At 38.5% G+C, this 24962-nt stretch overlaps 1 protein-coding gene across 5 annotated transcripts in view; it reads left to right on the forward strand.

The window, feature by feature from the left end:
• The window catches only part of LOC138735666 (uridine-cytidine kinase-like 1), a 110156-nt gene extending 88361 nt beyond the window's left edge, over window positions 1-21795 (forward strand). For all 5 annotated transcript variants that reach the window (XM_069883844.1, XM_069883846.1, XM_069883845.1 and 2 more), the window contains 7 exons: window positions 3629-3727; window positions 7372-7465; window positions 11456-11518; window positions 12670-12792; window positions 12968-13075; window positions 17751-17907; window positions 20886-21795. In XM_069883844.1, the coding sequence (XP_069739945.1) occupies window positions 3629-3727; window positions 7372-7465; window positions 11456-11518; window positions 12670-12792; window positions 12968-13075; window positions 17751-17907; window positions 20886-20962 (721 nt within the window). In that variant the 3' untranslated portion in view covers window positions 20963-21795. The remainder of the gene's footprint in view (window positions 1-3628; window positions 3728-7371; window positions 7466-11455; window positions 11519-12669; window positions 12793-12967; window positions 13076-17750; window positions 17908-20885) is intronic.
• The last annotated feature ends 3167 nt before the right edge of the window (window positions 21796-24962 follow it).

The following is a 24962-nucleotide window of genomic DNA, read 5'->3' on the forward strand; positions in this document are numbered from 1 at the left end:
GAAACTAAACTCGACTCATAGCCCTAGCCGATTTTTATACCTTGAGAAACACAAGAATTGCAGTTGCTCGAAGCTTGCGCAAATAATGAGAAGCTGGAGGGACCAGGTGGGTAATGGAAGGTAGTGGTCAGATAGCGTTTTGGATCCATTAAAGTTCCTGCCTCTAAATGTTGACTGTCCACTTTTCTCCAGGGATACTGCCTGACCTGCTGAATCCCTCCGGCTTCTCATTTTCTCAACTGTTATTACCAAGGTGGGCCACAGTTAGATATCGGCTCCTTTGGCTGTGGCTGAGTTGAAAGGCCTCTTGCTCAGTGAAAAGAATATTTGTTTCAAGGCTTGGCGACAAAATCGAGGCTGATACACCTGAGTGATATGGGATGCAACCCTCTCAGAATTAAATCTCAATCAAAGGTTCTCTGGCCTTTTGGGTAAACAGGGAGTCTTGTAAGGTAAAACATCATGAGATGGGAATGTGTAAGGAGTTACCCTGTACAGGGCTGTAACAAGATGTGAATGCATCCTTGTACTTACAAGATAAGAGAGACATTGATGGATTGAGAGGCAGGAAGCTAGCAGGGAAAGGATAGCAACAGTTTTAGTCATTGGACAAGTAATGATATGATGATGTTCTAAGCACGTATCCAAGGGTATAAAAAATCACCATTTTGCTGATAACGGCAGAATGCATTCTCCGACTAACATGGTTAGTTGCAAGTGTTACAATCCGGTAATAAAGAACAAAGAACCCTGATTTCGACTCAGTCTGGTGTTTGTCTCACTCATTCATGAACAAAGCAGACCTAACAGTCTGCAGATGCCGGCGAATTCTGGCCTTTGTTCAGCAGAATGTAAATGATTCTATGATCCTATTATGAAGAAAATCTGGGAGATCATCCCTAGTGACTTTACCCAAACAGTGATGATCAGGTCGTCATCATCTTGCTGTTCACAAACTATTGGCTCCCTGCATTTAAATTAGTGCATCTGTGGTAAATTACTCCGTTGAATTGGAGAATTTAGAAAAGCTGCCAATAAATACAAATCCACAATTATGCCATAACACCAGGAAACTTGCATTAATTTAGACATTAATGCAGACAGCTCACAAATTCCACTCAGCATTTGCTGCTTAATGCTTCCATTCTCCACACCTGAGTCAATGTGAACCATCAAAACATCTCCAGTGCTGTGGTCTTGGTGACATCAACCTTCCATCATCACCCATGTGCTGTTGAATTGCAGTCCCAAATGTTATTTCCTATTGCATCTTCTGCAAGGTGCTCAATTGCATTGGAATTTGCTGATGGTGGGACATCACTGTGGTTTTTGTTGACTATTGAGAACCTAAACGTCATCCAAAACACGAGTGGATTACTCAAAAGATGATTGATAAAAGTTAGTAAGTTTTGCAAATATTTATCCCCTAAACGTGGGTGTAGTGCAGGCATGTGCAATGATATTCTGCTTCCCCAGTGAACTTGGCACTAGCCAGCATTTCCCCCATGAACTTCACCCTAACAAACATTCACTACTCAAGTGAATCTTGATGGCACTTGATGGATCTAGTTACCCCTCATCACACACATCCCTGGCCTTGCTCATTTCATTGGCGGCTCAGTTATTCTTTAAAACAAATTGAGATAGCACTAAAAATGAGATCGTGACAAGAGTAACACATTTTAAAGGAAGCTAAAGTCCATATTACCAGCAAAATAACTAGGTAAGAATTTTAGTTAAGATGTTTCAATTTATTTTAGAAAAGCATTTGTGAATTTTTAATTTTGTGAATCATTTTCTGTAGCAGTTTAATAGAAATCAATCAACTGAGTAAGATAAATCCACATGCTCACTGAGCAGATGACTGCTTAATTATACTAGATTTCACTTCCTGGAAATATAAACGCCAATGCTGAACTCTGAGACAGTTGCCCAGCAACTGCCAACGTCTAACTTAATTAAGGGTGACATCCCTGTCGGGGAATCCAGGGTTTATTTGAGAGTGGTTGGGGATTAATTTAATATGCAGTTTGGTTCTGTTGGCCATGTTTCACCATTTACAGTGTTTTTGAGGACTTCAATAAAAACCTCTCTGGGGTTTTCATTATTATTCATGTTTATAAATGGACAGGAAGTTGAGAGTTTGTTTGTATTTAATCCATTGTATTAGAACTTCTGAAAGTAGTGACTAAAGGAACATCAAAATATCCAAAGAAAGAAAAAATATTTAATATACTTGGACTAATTTCCCATCTGTGCCAGCAAAAGTGGCAATAAACTTAAACAAATAACGTGAATACCAATTTGACGTCTTACCATACCGTATAATCATTTCCAGGTTATGAGATTTTGAGATAAGATTCTAATAATAAATTGAAAGGCATTTATCGTTCACTTACCCTCCCTTAGAGCAGAGTCCAATCTATAAAGTATTGTTAAATTAGCTGGGAGGAGAAAAATCATTTTGATTCAGAAAGAATGACGTGGCAGAAAAATAATTATGGAAAGTTAACAGGCAGGCAAAGCAAGCCATCAGAGAGCAAATTATACATTAGACTTTGTTGCAAGGGGTAGTAAGAGAAAGAAGGTTTTTGCACAATAAGGCAGGGCACTTACTGTGAGCATGCGCTGGAATGTTGTACACATTTTCTACCCAAGCAATATTAATTTTTGAGACTGTGGCACAAGAGTTCACTGAAGGGAAAACATGTCCATTGAAAGAAGACGGAATAGACCGACTCCAATTCCTATCAGTTGCCTGGGTAAGAACCAGCCAAAAGTGCCCTTTCTCACATATTGTTGATTTTTCTGGAAGACCAGACTTGGAAACTCCAGTAATTTAGGAGGGTCTCCCAAAGTTTTGATGAGTAGCACATGATGGTCATATCTCTCAGGTAGGAATCTTGCAAAAAGCTCAGTTTTTTTTTTGTCAGCAATTTTACACCCAAATAACTTTGCCAACCTTTAGAGTACTGCGCTTTTCACAATTTACCCAATGATTATTGAGGACATTGGATCTTTTACCGTTCTTAGAAAGAAAGGGGCGCATCTTTCAGAAAACTAAGATAACTTATTACATTTTTATCTCTTGCACATCAACTCTTCCACACTAATTCAACTTCTAATGCTTTAAAATCTGAGTGGTGATCTGTACCTGACAACAAAAGTCTTCATTGATATGGGACTCATTTAGTTGTGGGCAGTAGTGTACAATTGGATTTATGAGATTGTCCATATTTTACAAGCACATGCAAAGTTTGTTTCCACGTCAGAAAGCCAATCTAATATTGCCAAGTTCAACTTAAGCAAAAATTTAAATTACTCCCCTACATGTTGCTGTGCTTTTTCTGAGTGTGCTGGAGTATGCAGTAACTGATTATTTGAGAAGTTGCTTGCTTTTTAGTTTTCATGCAAATAAATTCTGAATATTCTCAATTCCAAACAAATACAGATTTAAGTGAAGATATGTTTCCTCTGCCAAATGTCAAATAAAAATATTCAAGTATCAAATTTCTGCAGCTTTTGGGTATTTGCATATTCTAAAAAGCAATCAAGCATTTAATGTCTGAAAGGTCTGTTGGCTTGCTGTAAAGATTCATAGAGTATGTTTCCTCTTTGTATTCTTCAGGGCAACATTGGCATCTGCCCACCAAGCACAACCATTGCCAGAGACGTTGAGTGTGTTGAAGAGCACTCCACAGGTTCAGGGGATGCACACGTTCATCAGGTGCTGAATCTATTCAACCCTCTCGGTGAAAATTCCTCAACATCTCTTCACTTAATTAAAACACTTGCAAGCCTATCTCTTTCACCAAGGCTTCAGCCACCCTAATTTCTCAATATTGTGTCATTGTATGTTGGATATTTTGTCAATTTTATCAAAGCTACCCTTAAAAAAAAAAATGCCAGTAAATTAGTTCCTTTCTTTTCAATTGTCACTCTTCTTGGTCCCTATTTCTATTCCCTTTGTAATAGCCATGACAGAAGTCTTAAAGTCTTTTATTTTATAAAGTATTGTCAGTAAAATGAAAGGATTAAAACTAAAGATTGAGCACATTCACAAAAACACTTATTATTAACAACAAACATGAACTTAGCTTACTGTTTATCAAAAATAAGCTTCTGTCCAAAATGTTCACCATTTCACGTGATGGCACGGTTGGCCTAGCAGTTAGCGCGACGTCTTTACAGCACTAGCAATTCAGTCCGGACCGGGGTTCGAGCCCATTGCTGTAAGGAGTTTGTACGCTCTCCCTGTGACTGCGTGGGTTTTCCCTAGGGGCTCCGGGGTTGTAGGTTAATGAGGTGTAAATTGGGCGACACAGACTCGTGGGCCAAGGTGGCCTGTTACCGTGCTGGAAGTCCAAATTTTTAACAAAATTCCCTTAGCTGGATTGCTTTATGTAGTCCTTAAGCTGAAAATTGGCACACTGAATCTTGACAGTAATTAGTTGCTTTGTATCCACCTTTGTAAGAATGAAGATTTAATCCATTGAAAAATAATTTGTTTTGTGTGATTGCCGTGGTGAAGGTGCCAGAGCATTTGTCCCATAAAAAGAAGTCATTAGATCTCATTTTTGAAATAGCCTCTGTAAGGTAAAACATCATGAGATGGGAATGTGTAAGGAGTTACCCTGGGCAGGGCTGTAACAAGATGTGAATGCATCCTTGTACTTACAAGATAAGAGAGACATTGATGGATTGAGAGGCAGGAAGCTAGCAGGGAAAGGATAGCAACAGTTTTAGTCATTGGACAAGTAATGATATGATGATGTTCTAAGCATGTATCCAAGGGTATAAAAAAATCACCATTTTGCTGATAACGGCAGAATGCATTCTCCGACTAACATGGTTAGTCGCAAGTGTTACAATCCGGTAATAAAGAACAAAGAACCCTGATTTCGACTCAGTCTGGTGTTTGTCTCACTCATTCATGAACAAAGCAGACCTAACACCTCTCAAATAATTCCACAATTTTTATTGCCTGCCCAGCCATCAAGTGAACTCCCAAATGCATGACCACCTTTGACCAAGTTGAAACTCTCCTGTGGTGTCCTGCTCCTCTACATAAGGATTGCTTGCAAACTATCTAGTCAATAGATATTTGACCAGTTTAAGAGTTTGTGACATCTCTTGAATTATGTAGTTATGCCTTTTTTTTTTCTACAACTCATTGGATGAAAAAGTTGATAATTCCTTAGCTATTTCAACAGGTTTCTACTTTGCCTTTTCTCTAATTTGTTTTCAGTCTTTTTCCTCTGTCATTGTTTGGCTTGATTATTTTGCTTATCTAATTCTGCAGCTTCTGAGCCATCTGCTACAAGTCAAGCAACTTCTGATGTGTAACTTTGGCTGACAGCTTTTCAAGCAGAACGTTGTCAAGTGCCTTTTACAAGTAAAATGCATAATGGTGTTTATTGCAGTCCTGTTCAAAGGAAACTCAGCAAGCAGAATCTTCCTCTTTTGGAAGTGGTCGATTTTTGTTGTGGCAAAGGTAATCCTTAAATGTGCTACTAATAATAGATTTAATTACATCACACATTACTGAGGTTAGATTATTAGGTTCGTAGTGTTCTGTGACTAGGCTCAATGTTTCTTGATAATGAGAACCCCATTAACCTATTTTTAATCTTCCCCATCTTCATTGATGAAGAGCCCAGGCCCGAAATGTTGGTTTTGTATTTTTACCTTTGCTACATAAAGGACACTGTTTGACCTGCTGAGTTTCTCCAGCTTTTTGTGCTTTTAGTTCAACCAGATATTTGTGATTTACTTCATTATATTAATTACTGGTGCCTTCAATATTTTCTTCATTTCTGACAACATGGAATTAATATTAACAATATTTGCTATTCCATCTCCTCTGTGATCAACTATTATTTCATTGGTCATAGACTCTTTTGGGATGACCAGAGATTATGAAAGATATCAATGTCTTTCAACCTTTTTCCCCAATTTGCCATGCATTTAACTGAATGCCACAAATTTGGTGATTCTGAAAACTTGAACACCAGTGCAGATATAAAAGCAGCCCTCGTGTGTTGGTGTCGGGCTTGCAGAATGATCTGCAAATCCCAAAACCTGAATTTCATTGCCAACAGGTCATTTGTTAGCACACTTCAGTAAAAAACAACCCAGCTTGCTTGGGGCAGGACTTCAATAAAGACTAACATGTTCTTGACTTCCAAAAGATGTTTGATAAAGTTCTTTTTGAAAAGCTACTGGACTCATGACAGATGGTTCGGAAACTGCAGAATTAGGTAAGCAAAGTAATTTCAGCTGGGAATCAGTATCAAAAAAAAGAAAAACAGCCAATGCTAAAGAGGCCAATTGCTGTTCAAAGAGCCATCCAGCGAGAATGAGAGGTGCTGGTTTCATGACTGTCAGGTGCATTAATATACCCAATACGTTATCTTATAAATGAAATATTTTTAACTGCAGTACAACACAAAATTATTTAATATTCTAAGGAGTTTTTGCCAGTTGGTAAACTTCAGCTGCATAAATATCTGATGAGGTTGGCGTAAGATCAGCTCAAACCAGATTTCTCCCTCCATCCCAATTTCCCTCACTTTCATGTATTTCTGCTCATGTAAACTATTCCTCTGCCTTTATTATATTTATTGCTGCTCTTGCATTTTTCAAATGCTTTGTGAAACTAATCATTTCTGAAATCTACAAAGCAATTTGCTTGCCCATCGGCTTGGTCATCATTGAAGCATTTGCTATTTTTTCCCCAACCACAATGACATAATTGCATCTGTTTCAAACTGTGATAATAGATTATGATAATATAAATGATCAGCCTTTTAATAATTCAAGGGGACCATGAGAATCAGAGTCTCTTTACATTCATGGCCAAGAAGTTGTTGCTTGCAAATAAAACATGGGAGGTGAATGAATAATAATATATAGGAACAGAGAACCAGATGAAAGGAAGACAACACAGACAAGTTGTTTGGATGTTTTTTTTTTTAAATTTGTGCTTAAACTATCTTCTTTGGCTTGGCTTCGCGGACGAAGATTTATGGAGGGGGTAAAGGTCCACGTCAGCTGCAGGCTCGATTTTGGCTGACAAGTCCGATGCGGGACAGGCAGACACGGTTGCAGGGGAAAATTGGTTGGTTGGGGTTGGGTGTTGGGTTTTTCCTCCTTTGTCTTTTGTCAGTGAGGTGGGCTCTGCGGTCTTCTTCAAAGGAGGTTGCTGCCCGCCGAACTGTGAGGCGCCAAGATGCGCGGTTTGAGGCGATATCAGCCCACTGAGTATTAATGCCATACAAAGCTGTTTTATTTTGCTCGACTTTGTTAAGGAGATCAAACTTTTTGTATATTTTCTAAATGATGTATTGAAAGCTTTTCCTTTATTTTCAGAAATAAAGACACGTGTCGAGATGAGTTTATATTCTATTCAAAGAGGTTGATGAGGCTGTTAATAGAGCACGCACTTTCACTATTGCCTTTCAGGGTATGTATGGAAATAACATTCTCCTTTATTTCACATTTCCCTCCACTCTCGTTCATGCCGAGAGACGGCAGATGCTGAAATCGGAGGCTGGACAAAGTTTGCTCAAGGAATTCAGCAGGTCTAATGGCATAATGAGAGAAAGAGGATGGTTGATGTTTCAAGCCAAAACCCTTTATCTGCTTGAAACATCAACCATCCTCTTTCTCTCCCACTGATACTGCTTGGTCTGCTGAGTTCCTTCAGTAGTGTGTTTAGTCCTTTTTGCTACCTTTTCTTTCCCCAAGAATCATCTTTTCTGTACATGTTCATTGATATTCTTATTACATAATTGCCAATTATATTCTACAAACATTGTTGCCAAGGGCCATGGAAATGGAGAAATGAACAGGAAGTTTGAGGAGACTTTGAAAATGTAATCGACAGAAATGTTCTAGTGTGCTCGACTGTTGTGGCATTCTGTGCATCAAAATGGATGGGGAAACACTGAAGAAAGCTGGGGTTAATGTGAGATAGAAGGTGATCATTAAACTTGGGTGGTTTCAAAATGAGTGCAAAACATGTTGGAGTCACCTATTTAGAATATTAGAAATAAAGGTTCAAAGCCCATCTTGTTCTCCACTAGACAGGCCCCTACAGGCCTGGACATGTTTTTGTGCCTTTTTACTGCTCCTACAGTGACATTTGAAATACAAAACATTATTTGCTTTGTACTTCATACATCTAACGCCTTTAATCCTGACAAGAATTACAATCAACTATGAAAGGAGGGTTCATTTATTTAAAGAAAAAAAAACCTTATTGCAATGTTTTCCTTTCCTTAATTATATTTTCACTTGATGAGGAGAAATTTAAAGGAATTAATTGATAAAATTATCATTTAGTTTTGCACATCACCGGTCAGATGCATCTCTAGTTGTACAAACTTGCTCCCGATCAAGTTAATACTATTAGGCTGTAGTTGGTTTTCTGATTTTATTTGACAGGTAAACCACAGAGAAGTTGTTTGGATGGTTTTTTTAAAATTTGTGCTTAAACTATCTTCTTTGGCTTGGCTTCGCGGACGAAGATTTATGGAGGGGGTAAAGGTCCACGTCAGCTGCAGGCTCGTTTGTGGCTGACAAGTCCGATGCGGGACAGGCAGACAGGGTTGCAGCGGAAAATTGGTTGGTTGGGGTTGGGTGTTGGGTTTTTCCTCCTTTGTCTTTTGTCAGTGAGGTGGGCTCACTGATTGTGTGTTATTAATCATACTTGAAGCTAGGGTTCAATGGTTATTTTGAGGAAAGAACAGACAGGAAAATGGGCAAGATCTGAGATAGGACCTCTGTCTAGATGGAAGGACTTTTCAGGGAAAGAAGTCAGCTCAATTATGGATGCTAGTGATCAGTGAGTTGCGACTTAGAATAAAGAACATTACAGCACAGTTCAGACTCCTTGGCCCACTGTAAACCTACTTAGAAAACAAACTCTTCCTTACCTCATAACCCACCTATTTTCTTTCATCCATGTGCTTGTCTAAGAGTATTTTAAATGTCCCTACTGTACTAGCCTCCACCAGTACCCCTGACAGTGCACTCCAGGATTCCATTAAATTGTGTAAAGAAAAACAACTTTACTCCTCATATCACCCCTGAGCTTTCCCTCACCTTGTACTTTTGCCCTGGGGAAAAGGTGCTGGCTGTTCACCCTACCTATGCCTCTCATAACTTATTGACACGTCTCATCCTTCTTCATTCCAAAGAGAAAAGCTGCTAACCTTGCCTCAATGGACTCATTCTCCAATCTAGGAGCATCCTTGTAAATTTCCTCCTCACCCTCTCCATAGGTTCTACATCCTTCCTGTAATGAGACCAAAAGTGTTCATAAGATTCCGAGTATGGTCTAACCAGAGTTCTATAGAGCTGCAACGTTACCTCTTGACTCAATCCCCCCAACTAATAAAGGCCAACACACCATAACCCTTCTTAACTAACCTATCCACCAGCACGGCGACCTTGGGATCCAAATCCATAGATCTCTCAAGGCTACTTCCGTTTTTCCACAAAGTTAAGAATCCTGCCCTTAACCATTCACTTTTATCCAGATTGAACTTCATCTGCTATCTTTCTGCCCAATTCTGCATCCTGTCTATATATATAGGTCATTTATTTATATATTATATATAAACAAAAAAAATCACAAAGAGCAGAGATCTTGCAGACCTCCATTGGTCACAGACCTCTAGGCAGACTGTGCCACTGATGGCACAGGCAACAATCCAGAGACTACTACCCTTGAGGTTGTGCTTTTTAGCTTTTTTCCTCACTCCCTATATTCCCACTTCGGGATCTGATTCTGTTTCCTATCCATGTCATTGGTACTAACATGGACCAGACATCCGGCTGCTGTTCCTCCCACTTGAGATGGTTGTCGACGCCATCTGAGAAGGCCCTGGCACCTGAGAGGCAACATGCCACTGGGAATCTCAGTCTTGTTCACAGAACCTCCCATCTGTTCCCTGACAATCGAAACCCCCATCACTATATCTCTCCTTAACCGAAGACCCTGTGCTAGAAACCTGACCATGACAACTTGTCCCTTGTAGTTGGTTTTCCACTCCCCCCTCCACAGTATGCTGGAGGTCAGGTCTTTTAGAAGGAAATGTATGGTTTCATCAGTCAAGTTATGCAAGATATAATTCATGGTTTTATGCAGTAGTTGATATTTATAACTCCTTTGGAAAAAAAAAACATTAGATAAGCTCTGTCCCCAGTGAGATTTCAGTATTTGGCAGTAAAGAGAACTAAGATGAATGAAAGGGAACAAAAGTATAAAGTAAAACTGGCTTTAAAAAGAGAATAAAGAGGGAGATAAAAATGGATTAATGTGGAAAAGCGTATAACAAAGGGAAAATGAAGCAACATTCAGAGCTCTCCTTACATTGTAAAGCTATTCATAATGTGAAGGATTAAGGTTTCATGCTTATAATAGCTAGTTATTAGAGCAAGGTCTTAATTGGCAGTTATTTAAACCTCTATTTCCTGACCATAATTAACTGCCACAATGTATGTCTGCCTTCCAGATACAATAACTAGTGGCAAAGTCAACAGAAATAATGCCCTTTTTGCCAATGTTTACTGCAGATTTGTCAGCCTCTCTCGAAAACTATTTAAAATGGGATACTTGCCATTATCTTGTTATTGTCCATTTACACATAAATATGGAAAAATCACATTGGGCTCATTGCTGAACTAGATTGTTTCAAAATGGCAATGTTGAAATAATTTGTAGGGGTGGAATATTTTATTTAGCAATATTTAGAAAATTCCAATGGTGTGTTTAGATGACAATAGAGTACTATATGCAGATAAATAATTGTTTCAGGGGAATATTCAATGAACTCAAATTGGCTGTAAGCATCACCCTGGAGTATCAGTCCACCACTTTTAGCATGAAATAATTTATTTTAAAAACTTTGTATAGAGGAGAAGGCAGCTGCATGTCCAGCAGACATGGGGCAGTAAGTGGTCCAAAGCTATTTTAAGATCATTGCCATCAGTTTATATCAGCCATTCAAGTTTTGTGCTGAATTTTAAAAACTGACAATAATCAAAAGAAAATGTGATATCAAAAGTAGCTGACAGTTAATTTGAATCTGTGCAGAACCTGCAAGTTGTAGTTAGCCCCTTCTTGGGTGACTTTGGTTGCAAGCTCCTGTCCAAAGTTCATTAGTCCTATTCTTAGAACAAAACTGTAGTCAAATTCCAAATTCAATCCCATTATTGTTATTCAACTATTTAAATGGACCCTTCAATATCAATTATATCTTGTACTAAAAGGAATAAAGCAAAATTCTGATATCATATATGAAATATTCAACTCTGATTCCTGCTTCCATCTTGGGCAGAGGATGTGAATAATTTACAAGAAATGAATATAGATTTCTTATCTAATGAAAAACAGGTTAATATAAATCCATCCCAGCTAAATTGTGTTGCTTGGTGTTTTGGACAGACGTGCACAGTTCAGACACTACAAGGAGAAGACTATGAAGGTAGAAGATATGATGGCACAAGAGTAAGTAGGTTATGAAGTTTGTGTTGTGGAATAACATTTGGTCACCAGTATCAATTTACTATGGCCAATCTTAGACCATTAGCTCCCATGTCTTAATAATTGTGTGGATGCAGAGTAAACGGTATGAAATAGTTGATCCTTGATGATTTGTACTTCCATTCAACCCTACTGTGCTCTGTAACTTGACCTGTGTGTGAGGGTGTGTCACTGAAGAAATAAAAATTGAGCTTTTAAAGTAAGTAGTTGTTCTATTTTAAATTGAATAAAGCAGTACCAATGAGAATACCAATAACGGTATTGTTCTCAACCTTTTTCTTTCCATTCACATACGACTTTAAGTATTCCCTATGCCATCGGTGCTCTGTGATTAGTAAGGGATTGCTACCATCGGAGAAAAAGGTACAGGAGCGTAAAGACAAGCACTCAGCGACATAAGGACAGCTTCTTCCCCATTGCCATCAGATTCCTGAATAATCAAGAAACCAAAGACACTGCTTTACTTTTCATGCATTATTATTTAAAATGTATTGTTGTCAGGTGGTTTACATGAACGTTTGCTCTATGACGCTGCTACAAAACAATGAATTTTGTGACTTGTTCATGACAACAGATTCGGATTCCTTTCTATAAGGTGTTACATTTTTAATTGGTTGTTGGTTAAATAACTTATTGCTTCATTAAACTTGCTTCATTCCACAAAATGTGAATTAGTAGATCAGCCATTCTCAACCTTTTTTTGGCTATGGTCCCTTTAGGACTCGGCTCTAAGTTTATGGGGCTCCCTTCCTTGTGAAGCAGTCAAGTTTATTTGGTTTCTACCATTCTTCTCTCCTACTGACTACATAAAAACTATAACAAAAATCTCATGATTTCAGTCCATAATCCTCCCCCCCCCCGCCACTTAAATGTGGTGTGGCCCCCAGGAGGGCCATATACTACCGTTGAGAGTGGCCGTATTAAAAACTACATGAAGAGTCATGAACAATCCCCTAGTGATGCTCATTCAATTTGCAGCTTGTAGGTTTGCTTGCTATTTATTTGTTGATGTTGGCAAGTTTTATGAAGCTGATTGGATTTTGCCATAATTTCCATTCTTATCATTCCCGTAGATAACAGGAGTGCCATAATTTCCATTCTTATCATTCCCGTAGATAACAGGAGTATCCATTCTAAGAGCGGGGGAGACGATGGAACCTGCCTTGCGCGCAGTGTGCAAGGACGTGAGAGTTGGCAAAATCCTAATCCAGACTAACCACACTACAGGAGAACCAGAGGTAAAAAAAAAAACAGAAAATGTTCCTCCTCTTGATTGTGCCTTTACCATAAGGAATCTGGATTGACACAGCTATTAAAATGGGGGTCGATCCATTACTCTAAGCATCAGTGTTTTGATTTACTATCCACAGTTATTGTAGGCCCTCTTAAAACTTGTACACTTTCAATTTACAGCTTCATTACTTGAGACTGCCAAAGGATATCGGTGAGGACCATGTCATTTTAATGGACTGTACAGTGTCCACAGGGGCTGCAGCTTTGATGGCGATCAGAGTCTTACTGGTAAGAGTTTGTGTTTTGGAGAGCACAACTTTGACACCATCATTTCTCTTTTCATTTTGAATGCAATAGCTACTTATTCTTGTGGTGATGTTATAACAGTAAAACCCCTGGTATCTGGAATTCAAGCAACTGATAACCTCAAGCAACTGGCAAAAAAAAGGAAATTAAAATAAATAAGAATAAATTAAAAGTTTAAAGTTATAGAAGTAAATGTTCTCTCATTCATTTACACTATATTTGTGTAAATTACAGAAGGAAACTAGTGAAGAAGCTATTTACACACAAAGCTCATTCCATTTCATCTTGCAGATAGTTTCAGAGACTTGAAAGCAATTATTTTCGATGTCGCTGGTTTAACAGTTGCTGGCTTTAGCACTCGCTCACTCACATACATCAATAATTCTCTTTGTAGCGTGCAGCAGGTTGGTGCTGATCACGGAAATGTAACAGTGCGAGATTGCATTTTCATCACTAACCTTCCAAACAATGACACATGTGATTGGTTGCCTGAACAGAGAACAATTTTAACTTTTGAGAAGTTCAAGATCACCTCCCAGAGAGATGATCCACCTGCACCCAGCAGACTAATCAACTTGATGCAAAAACAAAACTGACTGAGTCAAGCACATCTAATTGAATGAAATAAGCACGTCATTGATATTTTGAGGAGAGACAATAGACCAATAATTCATTGTGATAAGGGACCTCTACTTTGAAAAGGATGACTTTTCTCTTTATAGATGGTATAATTTCCCTCCATAAATCTTCATCCGCGAAGCCAAGCCAAAGAAGAAGAAGAAGAGGAGAGAACACCTTGAATCAGGTGTACACTGCATCCAAGGCTGCCTGTTAGCTCACCTTGGATACTCAAATCATATATCCATCCTGCTTAGCCTGGCATACAGACCGCTGGGAAAATGAACATAGCCAGTTCACAGGGAGATCACGACGTGGCCACAGCAGCGCTATAGGGCAGTTTTGAGACCATGAACTGGAGCTGGTTCAGGGAGGCAACCACCTACAAGGGTCATGTAAACATAGACGAGTACACAAGCTCAATGATTAGCTACATCAGCAAGTGCATTGATGTCACCCAGATCAAATGTTTAACAAGCAGGGCTTCAACAACCAGGTTGGATGCAGAGGTCCAGGCACTTCTCAGAGCTCACGATACTGCCTTTAAGACAGGAGACAAGATTCAAGTAGCTAAACTCTCCTGTGCGATCTGGAAGGAAAAGAATGGGTACGCAGAGAAAATCTATAGGTAGCTGTCTGAAAGTGGTGGCATGGGATCAAGACCTAATAGATCACAAGACATCCTTGAGTTAAAGGCAACAATGGTTCCCTTCTGAACAGACTGAACATCATCTATACACAGTTCTATGACAAGAACAGACTGACAATGAAACAAGCTCTGTCTCCCCCTGATGAATGGGTCCTCTGCATCGCCTTGGCAGAGGTGAGGAAAACTCTAACCAAGGTGAACCCACACAAGGCAGTGGGACCAGACAACATAGCTGGTCGGGTACTGAAGGACTGTGCAGGCCAACTGACTAAGGTTCTTTCAGACGTCTTCACACCTCACTGCAGCAGTGCATCATCTCTCAAGTTTCAAGAAAGCTACCATCATTCTGGTACCAAAGAGGTGGCAGTAACAGGTCTCAACGACTATCACCCCATGGCACTGACCTCCACAATTAAGAAATGCTTCAAGTGTCTGGTGATGGCATTAAAATGAATATCTTCCCAAGGATACAATACCTATTCCAATCGTTGCCAATTCACCTAACAGAGAAATTCTTCAAGGAGCTAAAGAAAATAATAAGGAAATTCTTATGGAAAGGGGGGAAACCATGGATAGCGCTAGATAAATTAACAGAAAGTACAAGCAAGGGGGGCTGACAGCTACCAAACTTTAAGAATTATTATAGAGCAGCGCAATTAAAATACCTATCAGATTTTTATCAAGCAAGGGAAAACCAGATTGGACCAGATTAGAGCTAGATAAAATAGGGGAGAAGGTACCTGAACATATACTATATAAATGGGATGAAGAGCTGGTGCCACATGGGAATTCACCAGTACTACACCATCTGCTCATCATTTGGAAGAAGATTCACGTAGAAAGGAAAAAAACAAATTATCAACTACCAAAATTAATACTGACGCAAAATCAACTAATCCCCTTCACAATAGATAACCTTTCCTTTAAAGAAAGGGAGAGAAAAGGGATCAAAAGAATAGAAAATTGTTTTTCGGGAAATAAATTATTATCTTTTGAACAAATGAAGGACAAATATGGTATAACACACGGTACAATGTTTGCATACCACCAACTGAAAACCTACTTGAAGGACAAATTGGGAAGCAGACTGAGGTTACCACAAGGAAGCAATTTTGAATATGTGATTACAGACACAATGATAATTAAAAGATTTATAACAAACATGTACATCAAACTGCAAGAGAAAGAGAATGAGGAAACAAGTTGTAAACCCAAACAAAAATGGGAACAAGATCTAAACATAAAGATAAAGAATGAAACATGGGAAAAGCTATGCTCTGGAACTATGAGAAATACAATAAACACGAGGTTATGCATGATACAATATAATTGGTTACAAAGGATATATACCATGCCCCAAAAGTTAGATAAATGGGATCCAAAAGTATCAGACAGATGTTTTCGCTGTAAGAAGGAAACGAGAAAAACAGTACATGGAATTTGGGAATGTGAGAAAGTGGAAAAGTTTTGGGAAGATCTAAATCAGGTATTAAATAAAATCACAAAAAGTAACATACCAAAAAATCCAGAGATCTTTCTTCTAAGTAATATAAGAAGTAAAGAACTTGGACTTGATTTGGATGGAGCACAAAAAAGATTTATTATGATAGCCTTAGCTGTAGCAAAAAATTGTATTATGTCAACTTGGAAATCAGAAGATAGCCTGAGAATACACCAATGGTACATAGAAATGAATAAATGTATTCCATTGTAAATAACATCACAGTATTCGAACAAATTTGGGAACAATGGAACATGGAACACAACAGAGAAGTCCTACCGCGGACCTCCACCCCCTAAAATGACAGAAGGAGAAGAAGACGAAATGAACTGACCCAGTGTGTAAAAGTAGATGACACAATTTATTGTTTATTTTCATTGTGTGAGGACATTGTTTAATGGGTTTAATGTATCATACATGTTGAACGTTGAGTGGGTGGGGAGGGGGGGTGAAGGAGGGAGGGGGAAAAGGGAAGAAAATGACACTATATTCAAGAGGGAAATGTTTGTGTGTATTTTGGTCAGTATAGTTCATAATGTGAAAAATAAAAAAAATTTTAAAAAATGTGTCTGGTGATGGAACGTATCAAAGCGCACCTCTCAGACACTGGACCCATTTCAGTTCACCGATAGACAAAACCATTCCACTGCTGATGCCTTGTCCCTCCACTTGATCCTAACCACCTGGAGATTGACACCTCGTATGCCAGGCTGCTGTTCATTGACTTCAGCTCAGCGTTTAATACGATCATTCCCCAGAGGCTGGTGGAGAAGCTGTCCTCGCTAGGACTAAACACCCCTCTCTGTAACTGGATTCTGGACTTTTTAACCAGAAAGACCACAGTCTGTCCAGGTCAGTAACAGAATGTCTCAGCCTGCTACTGTTCATACTACTGACCTACATCTGCAACACCAGATCCAATTCCAACAGTGTCATCAAATTTCCAGTTGACAAGACAGCAACAACGAGTAGCACTACAGAGAAGAGGTGGAAAATCTCATGATATGGTGTGAGAATAACAAACTGAGTCTCAACGTGAATAAGATGAAGGAGATGATTGTGGACCTCAGGAGGATCAGGAACGACCACCCTCCAGTACAAATAACTCGGTAGTGGTGAGAGTAGAAAGCACTAAGTTCCTCAGAAACCACAACAAGTGACCTATCCTTGTCACACAACATCTCCCCACTTGTCAGGAAGGTACAAAAGTGACTGCAATTTCTGAGAAGATTGAATAAGACACCATTACGTCAACTTTCTACCGAGCTCTGTCGAGAGCGTCCTGACCAGCTGAATCCCAGTAGGGTATGTTTTCTGCTGAGAAATGGATCGGTTGTCTATCCACAGGACCATAAGAGTGGCAGAGAGAATCACTAGGCTCTCTTTCTGCCCTCCCATCTGTATGATCTACTGTGATAGTTGTTTGAAGGGCTGCACAAAGTCATTGAAGACCTTTACTACCTCACACACAACATTTTGCAGCGACCCCAGTCTGGAAAGAGATGCAAGAGGATCAGAGCCAGCACCACCAGTCTGAGAGTTGGTGAAACTTCTGAAGGAACTGATCATACTAATTTCCCAAGACTCTACTTATTAAAAAATATTAATTTATTTTATATATGCAGAAATATTCTGCATGTGTATCATTTGTCCGCTTGTTATGTCTGCTTGAGGACTGAAGAACATTGCTACGTTGGATTGCAGTTGTACAGATGATAATGAAGTTGAACCATTGCAGGAATCACACCTATCTTTCCAATAAGATATATTTTAATCGCATGATAAAAATGTTCTGGGGAATTTTGTTGAATGTGGTTTGAAAAGGGGAAGGAATAATCCTGTGAACCAGGTTCCTTAAATGGTATGCATGTCATTCTTGTCTGCCACAGGATCACGATGTACAAGAGGATAAGATCTTTCTGATCTCCCTGCTGATGGCTGAGATGGGCGTTCACTCGGTGGCATACGCGTTCCCACAAGTGAAGATTATCACCACGGCAGTAGACAAAAATGTGAATGATTTGTTCCACATCATACCTGGAATAGGCAAGTGTTCAAAACAGACTTTAAAAAAAAATGATTGTGTAGATTTTAATAGGCAAATGAGCATCAGCTCTTACCATGAAGCACAACAGGTTGTATGTAGGTGGCGAAAACTGAGGCCTCGCTCATTGACCATCAAACAGCATATAAAAGGCTATGTTTTTATGGTTTGATCAGCAATATTATTTTGAAACTTTTGAGAAAAACAAATGTAAAATCTCTTTTTATTCATTTAAAAATGTAATAACAATGACATATAAAAAAAAATAAGCCAACAAATGAACCCAAACTTATCTTTTATGTACAGTCAACTGAGGCACCACCTTTGACTGGAATAACATTAAGCGAACAGGCATTAAAAAAAAATATTGGGTTCATAAACATTGCTCTGTTTAATTATCAGTCTTGGTCAGAATGAGAGATCAGGGATGTCTGCACCCAACCTCCAGCATGTATCATATTTCCATACGGAATTGTGCAGACACAAGTCATCTGGAGCACACAGATGCATATTCTGCCGTTAGCCTGTGGTTCTCCACAGACTTCTCGTCAATCTATTTCAGTCCATTGTGAGTTTTACCAGAATTCATGGCCAGACTGTCAAATGGACAATCTCCTGCTTGTAAAATGACCTTTTAGCAGAAATTTCAATGAAATTTTAACTTTTATTCCCCTAAACTCTGAAATATTTTTTGACACAAAGATAGACTAGGTTTATGCAGTTATTTAACTCATCTGTAAATCAGTGGTTTTCAAACTGGCCCCTTAATCTCACATCCCACATTAAGCAATCCCTTTGCCATCAGTGCTCTGTGATAGTAAGGGATTGCTCAAGGGGGTAGGTGAGTGGGAAGAGAAGGTTGAGAATCACTGCTCTGGACTCAATTATGACTGAAATATTTTGCTTGAGAAAAACTGTCATTGGCCCATTTCCTTTCGGAAGTGCACATAACGAGCCGATTAGGTACAATTAAAACAGTGGTTTTCAAAGCTTTTTTCTTTCCACTCACCTACCACCTTAAGCAATCCCTTACTAATCACAGAGCACTTTTGGCATGGGGATTACTTAAGGTGCTATGTGAATTTGGGGAGGCAGTTTGAAAACCACTAATGTAAATCTTCATACTTCTCTCTGATGTTAAAATAGCATTAATGTGTGAGAAAATCGGGTTCAACATTGCTTTTTATCTGCTTCTATAATTCCACCCGAGGGCTTAGGACAAATTCAATGCTGGCAATTTATTGTGTTCAAACACAGGTCATGAATGACTATTGTATGCACAAGACTAAACAAAATAAGTAAGTTGAGCAAAACAAACCCAACAAAAAAACTCCCCATTTTGATTCCTACTTTGTGGCAAAATAATTTTCTACTTATCATCTTTTAATCCATTTCCTTGCAGCAGCTGGTGGACAAACAAAAATTCTTTATGGCTTCAGTAGGGATGATGAGTAATTATTATTTGATGTTTTGAACCAACAGTAAATCTTAGATTTGCGCTTCGTTGTTCTTTGACAAATTCCACAGTGAAAATTTGATACGTTTCTGAATTCCTTTAACATTCAGAAATTTTCAAAACAAACCTAAAGTTCATGATTAATTTTCTTTTTTAAATTTTTTATTGGTATTTAAAGTATAGGCAATTGATCGATACAATTATACAATGCGCAACAAAATTATAAAAAAATTAGAAATATGATCCTAATTAAAGAATCCAGAGCACATTCTTAACAATAAAGCATAATAACAAAAGAAAAGAAAAAGTTTAAAAAACATTCAAAACCCCTTCCTCTCTAAAGCAATGTTGAAAGTTGACATGTTTGAAACAAGTGACACTTTCTCGGAGGGGGACAAGACTGCGCCAGAATTCCAGAACAACACTAAATCTTAACATTAAGACAGTTGTCCAAAAATGAGCTGCATGCCTTTTGGAATTTAATATTTGAATCTTTGATAGCATATCTAATTTTTTTCTAGATTTAAGCAAGACATAATATCGTTGAGCCACTGTGCATGCGTAGGTGGGATATTACTTTCCGTTTTATCAAAATTGCACGTCTGACTATCAACGCAGTAAAAAATAATCATTCAGCTCAGAATGGAAGTCAGTACTACATCATCCTCTTGAGATATTCCAAAAAGAGCAATTAAAGGGCAAGTTCCGATAATTTTAAAATGAATAGAATGTAAACTATTTGATCTAGGTTGATGTTACCAACTCTAGATACCAACGAAGCTTTTGAATTAACATCCTAAATTATTGATTTTACTACTAGCTTCATGGTCAACTGTCATTTTGAGATACAGCACAGTAACAAACCCTTCCACCCCATGAGCCCATGCTGCTCGTTTTCATCCTTGTAAATCGACGGGAGAACGGTGTTAGGTTGCCAGGGAAAGGCCTCAATTTCACAAGACTTTCCTCATCCTGTAGAAAATCCCCACAACAGTAAGTTTTCATTGCTCTTTAACCTATCGACCTTTTTATTAATCACATTATAGGTAAACAATACACGAGGAGAATAATCGAGGAGGAAAAATATCATTACATGACATATTGCATTACGACACAATTAACGAATGTGTTTTCATCTCCTCAAATTGAAATCTTTAAAAAAAACTTGTTATTTAAAACCCCACCTAATCTAAGAAAAAAAATAAGACTGGACAGTCTATCCTGAGAACTTATTAATAAAAATTAATCATCTGGCCTTCACCAACAAAGAGAAAAGAAATAAAATTAAATATAGTCCGGAAGGGAAAATAATTATACCAAGTCATGTGGAACACCTTTATAAAACATCACCAAGTCCTATCAACCTTTTTGTGCAGATCCCATTCTTTAACTTCTAGCAAACTAGTTCAAGTGAAAGTGCTAACGATGTAACATCTACTATTACCATTTTACCATCGTGAACCTGAGGGTCAATTATGGCAAAGATTTTCTGATAAGTTATTCATAGCAGCTTTCATATTTCAGGCAACTTTGGAGACCGCTACTTTGGAACAGACCCTCCTGCTGACTGGTGTGAAGACAATGACTCCGTGGCATTGTGACACACATTTATATTTCTAACACCACAGGAGTCGAGTACCTTGGGGATTATTAGATGAACTTTGCTCTGCTCACTGTGGTCTGCATCATTGAATTTCATTGGATCACAGTATCCCATGGCCTTGGAGTGAAGCACCAACCTGTGTTTGGTACTGGAAATGCCAACACAAAGTTCAAACCATCTCTTCTAGTTATCATAACCTGTTATCTTATTTCAGATCAAACGTGCAACATTTTAAAAGGTTCAGTGTGTAGCTGGTACTATCCTTGCAATAGATAAATAGTTTATATTCAAAATAGGTTTGTTTTTAAAAAAAAAAGCAGTTATACGTTCTTGCAACAATATAAATAATGAAAACACTTTTTCAAAAAATGTGGAAAATTCTTAATTTTTATTGTTACTTTGTAGATATATTTTAAATTAAAAATAAAAGAATGTAATATCCAGACTCAGAACGCACTTGCGTTGTTGCCAATTTTGCATTGATAGATCACTGCTGAGTGCTTATATTGTATACTTTTATTAGCATTTATTATGATTTATTACCCTTTGAGATTGTTCATGAGCACGTTGAAAATTAAAATGTGAAATTTATCATTCCTTTTTAGAAGATCAGTGTGAATCAGATGCATAATTAACCCTGTAAAATGTGCATAACCTCCCTGACCCTAGCCATTTTTGTTTGGTTGCTCGGGGTACTGTAAAGAAGCATATATAAGGAGAGATCAATGAACACTCTCATTGTGAGACGTTACCTGTAATGCTTGTAATCTGAAGGTGTCTTGTTAATGAATGAAAAGCTCATATTTTAAATTAAAAAGCTTTATATTTTGATCTTTCTTCCTCAGAATCATTCATCAGTGTGTTATTGTGGAAATGGTAACGATCCTCCAGTTTAAGCATGCACAAGTGGTCAGATTGCATGCTGAATTATTTTAAACTTTAAGTGACTGGCAGGGGAGAGGAAAAAAAAAAATCACAGCAGCTCTCAATATCTTCCCTGCTCTGCTCCATTAGGGCTGTTCTGGAACAAAATTTGGAGAAGTCTCTACACGGGCCATACACTTGCATCGCAAGAGCTTCTTCCAAAAAGTAATAGTAGATTAGAATGGGGAAATGCATAAAACAAAATGCATTTTAAAATGTAATTAGGGTGTGACTAGAAGGTTAATAAATACTCCTTAGCTTTAGTATGCAACTGCATAGATTGGGTAGGATCATGATGCTCCCTTTCTTTGCAAACAAAATAAAAGATTCCTCTTCTTAATCAGCCAGCGAAAGTATCCCTTTGACAGGTATAAAACCATTTATGGAGCGGAAACAGGCCGTTGACCTTTCGAGTCGGCATCGGTTCAATAGAACAACTCCACTAGCTCAAATCTCCTGCTCTCAACTCCATGTGCACATCCAACCTTCTCTTAGATGCAGCAGGGTCCCTTCTGTCATTTATCTCATTCGGAAGATCATTCCATTCTGCCACCACTCGCTGGGTGAAAAAGCCACCTCTAATACTTCTCCTAAAGTTTTTCCCCCTTACCCTTAACTCATGCCCTCTTGTTCTAACCTCCCCTCCCCTCAGGGGAAAGAGTTTGTTTATGTCTAATCTATCTATTCCTTTCATAATTTTAAATACCTCTATCAAGTCCCCTCTCAGTCATCCATGTTCCAATGAATGACTGCTTCATCGATGAATTAACCTCAGAGTAAATGACATCACAAAGGGTCAGGTTGAAGTGTCTGATTCATGCACTCCAAAAACCAACACTGCCATTGTTGGATTATGTCAAATAGCTTGACATCAAACGCCGCTATCCTCATCTATGCTACCTGTCACCTCATGAAAACAAAAAACTACTAAATTTAGTTTGTGCAGACCCTGTTTGATTAACCTGTTCCTCTTAGAATGGAGATTTACATAATCATATTACTTTGCTGTTCGGATGGCTAGTGCATGGCTACGTGGACTCTTTCTCCTCTCCCCAACATCAATGGCATCAAATCTACTGAACAGCCAGTCCAGCACAATGCCTCTAACCAGATTAATGGAGGACATTAAAACACAATGCTGGAGAAATGGTAACAATGGTAAGTGTGTGTAAGTAGCAAGTTTGCACTCTGAATTACTTTAAACTTTAAATTACTGGCAGGAAAAATCACAGCAGCTCTCAATATCTTTCCTGCTCTGCTCCAGTGGGGCTATTCTGGAACAAAATTCAGAGAAAGCATGTCATGTCGCTACATGAGCCAAACACTTGCATCACAAGATCTTCTTTCAAAAACTATTGCCCCATGTATATTAGAATGGGGAATGGCAAAGATACATAACCAGCATTTCAAGCTTGAGCCCATCATCAAGGTATGACAAAATGTGAGTAGGTGCCGAAACAAAATGGTGGGGGGGGGGGGGGAGGAGAGGGTTGAGAGTCACAGGGAGAGTGTATCCCACAGAACTCCCTTCAGAGAGCAAAGGAGAACTTCAGGGTGGGGAATCCTGAATGAGCCATTTCTGAAGGAAGGGTTTCAACTTGAAATGTTAACCCTGTTTCTACCTCCACAGATAATGCCTGATTGTAAATCAACAGAAAATACTGGAGATGTTCCAATGCTGCAGAAATTCAGCAGGTCAAACTGTGTACTTTATAGAGTAAAGAGACATAACCAATGTTTTGGGCTGGACCCCTTCATCAAGGTATGGAAAAAATGATAAGGGGGCAGTGATGAAGGACACCAGCCCGAAACATTGGTTATGTATCTTTATCTTTGGTACATAAAGTGCACTGGAGTTTCAACCATGGTGTCTGCAGACTTTTCATCTTTTAATTTTTTCTGTTGACTTTCAATTTTCACTTTTTTTAAATAACCTTGACTTTTTTTAAACCATTGAATACATTTTATCTTGATCTGCATACATTATTTCTTAATACAAGCACTGATAAAGAAGAATATAAAGATAGCGAAAATATTAATTTAGCATATTACTGTATTTTCACTCAATGTACACATGCATATAATGTGCAGAAAATCATAAATTGTGTAAAAATGTTTTTATATAAACATGCACACGCATATACCACGTGGGTGTAGTATTCTAAATTCCGACTGGCAAAAGCAATTTGCATTTAAATTGGATATGAGACAAACCAGTATCAGATTTAGAATCGCTGCTCTAGGCCCAATTGTTACTGAAATATTTTGCTTGAAAAAAATTGTCATTGGCCTATTTCCTTTGGAGTTCTGAAACCGTGCACACAATGAGTCAATTAGGTACGATTAAAACAGTGATTTTCAACCTTCTTCCCAGTCACATGCCACCTTAAGCAATCTCTTACTAATCACAGAGCTCCTATGACATAGGGAATACTTAAAGTAGTATGTGAGTGGAAAGTAAAAAGTTGAGAACCACTGGTGTAGAGGCGCAGTGGGAGAATGGTCTTGAGGAGCGCTTCTAAGCTTGTTTAAAAAAAAATTAATGGGTTTGCCGGAACCTGGTTTTCAGTAATGGGATGGGATTAGTACACCATTGTCACAACATTGTGACCTGATTGACACTTCATCAAACATTAGGTGGGAAATTGCATTCCTCCATGTGGCTACCCTGTAACAAGCTGCCAGCTGAAGTGGTCTGTGTGGGCTCAATCTTGATGTTTGATAAAAATTTGGATAGAACATTGATGGGAGGGATATGGAAGGTTACAGCACCAGGCAGCATGAACTAGATGGGTCAAATGGCCCATTTCTGTGCTGCAGTGTTCTACGATAAATCATCAGTGCAAATGCAATTCACAATCAGAAATTAATAATTAAACTTTTGATCCAGGAATGGTTGCATTCATCATTTAGTGCCTCTTCCCTCCCCTGCCCCCCACAAATATTCTGAGGATTATTGAGCCTTATTATTTCATCTGAATAATTACAAAGTAGGCAATCAGAATCTCGTAACTCGGACTTCAGTACAAAGAGTGACTCCTTTCTTTAATCTTAGGCTCCGTGCTTTATATTCC

Source organism: Narcine bancroftii, chromosome 6 (genome assembly GCF_036971445.1).
Source record: "Narcine bancroftii isolate sNarBan1 chromosome 6, sNarBan1.hap1, whole genome shotgun sequence".
Classification (NCBI taxonomy): domain Eukaryota; kingdom Metazoa; phylum Chordata; class Chondrichthyes; order Torpediniformes; family Narcinidae; genus Narcine; species Narcine bancroftii.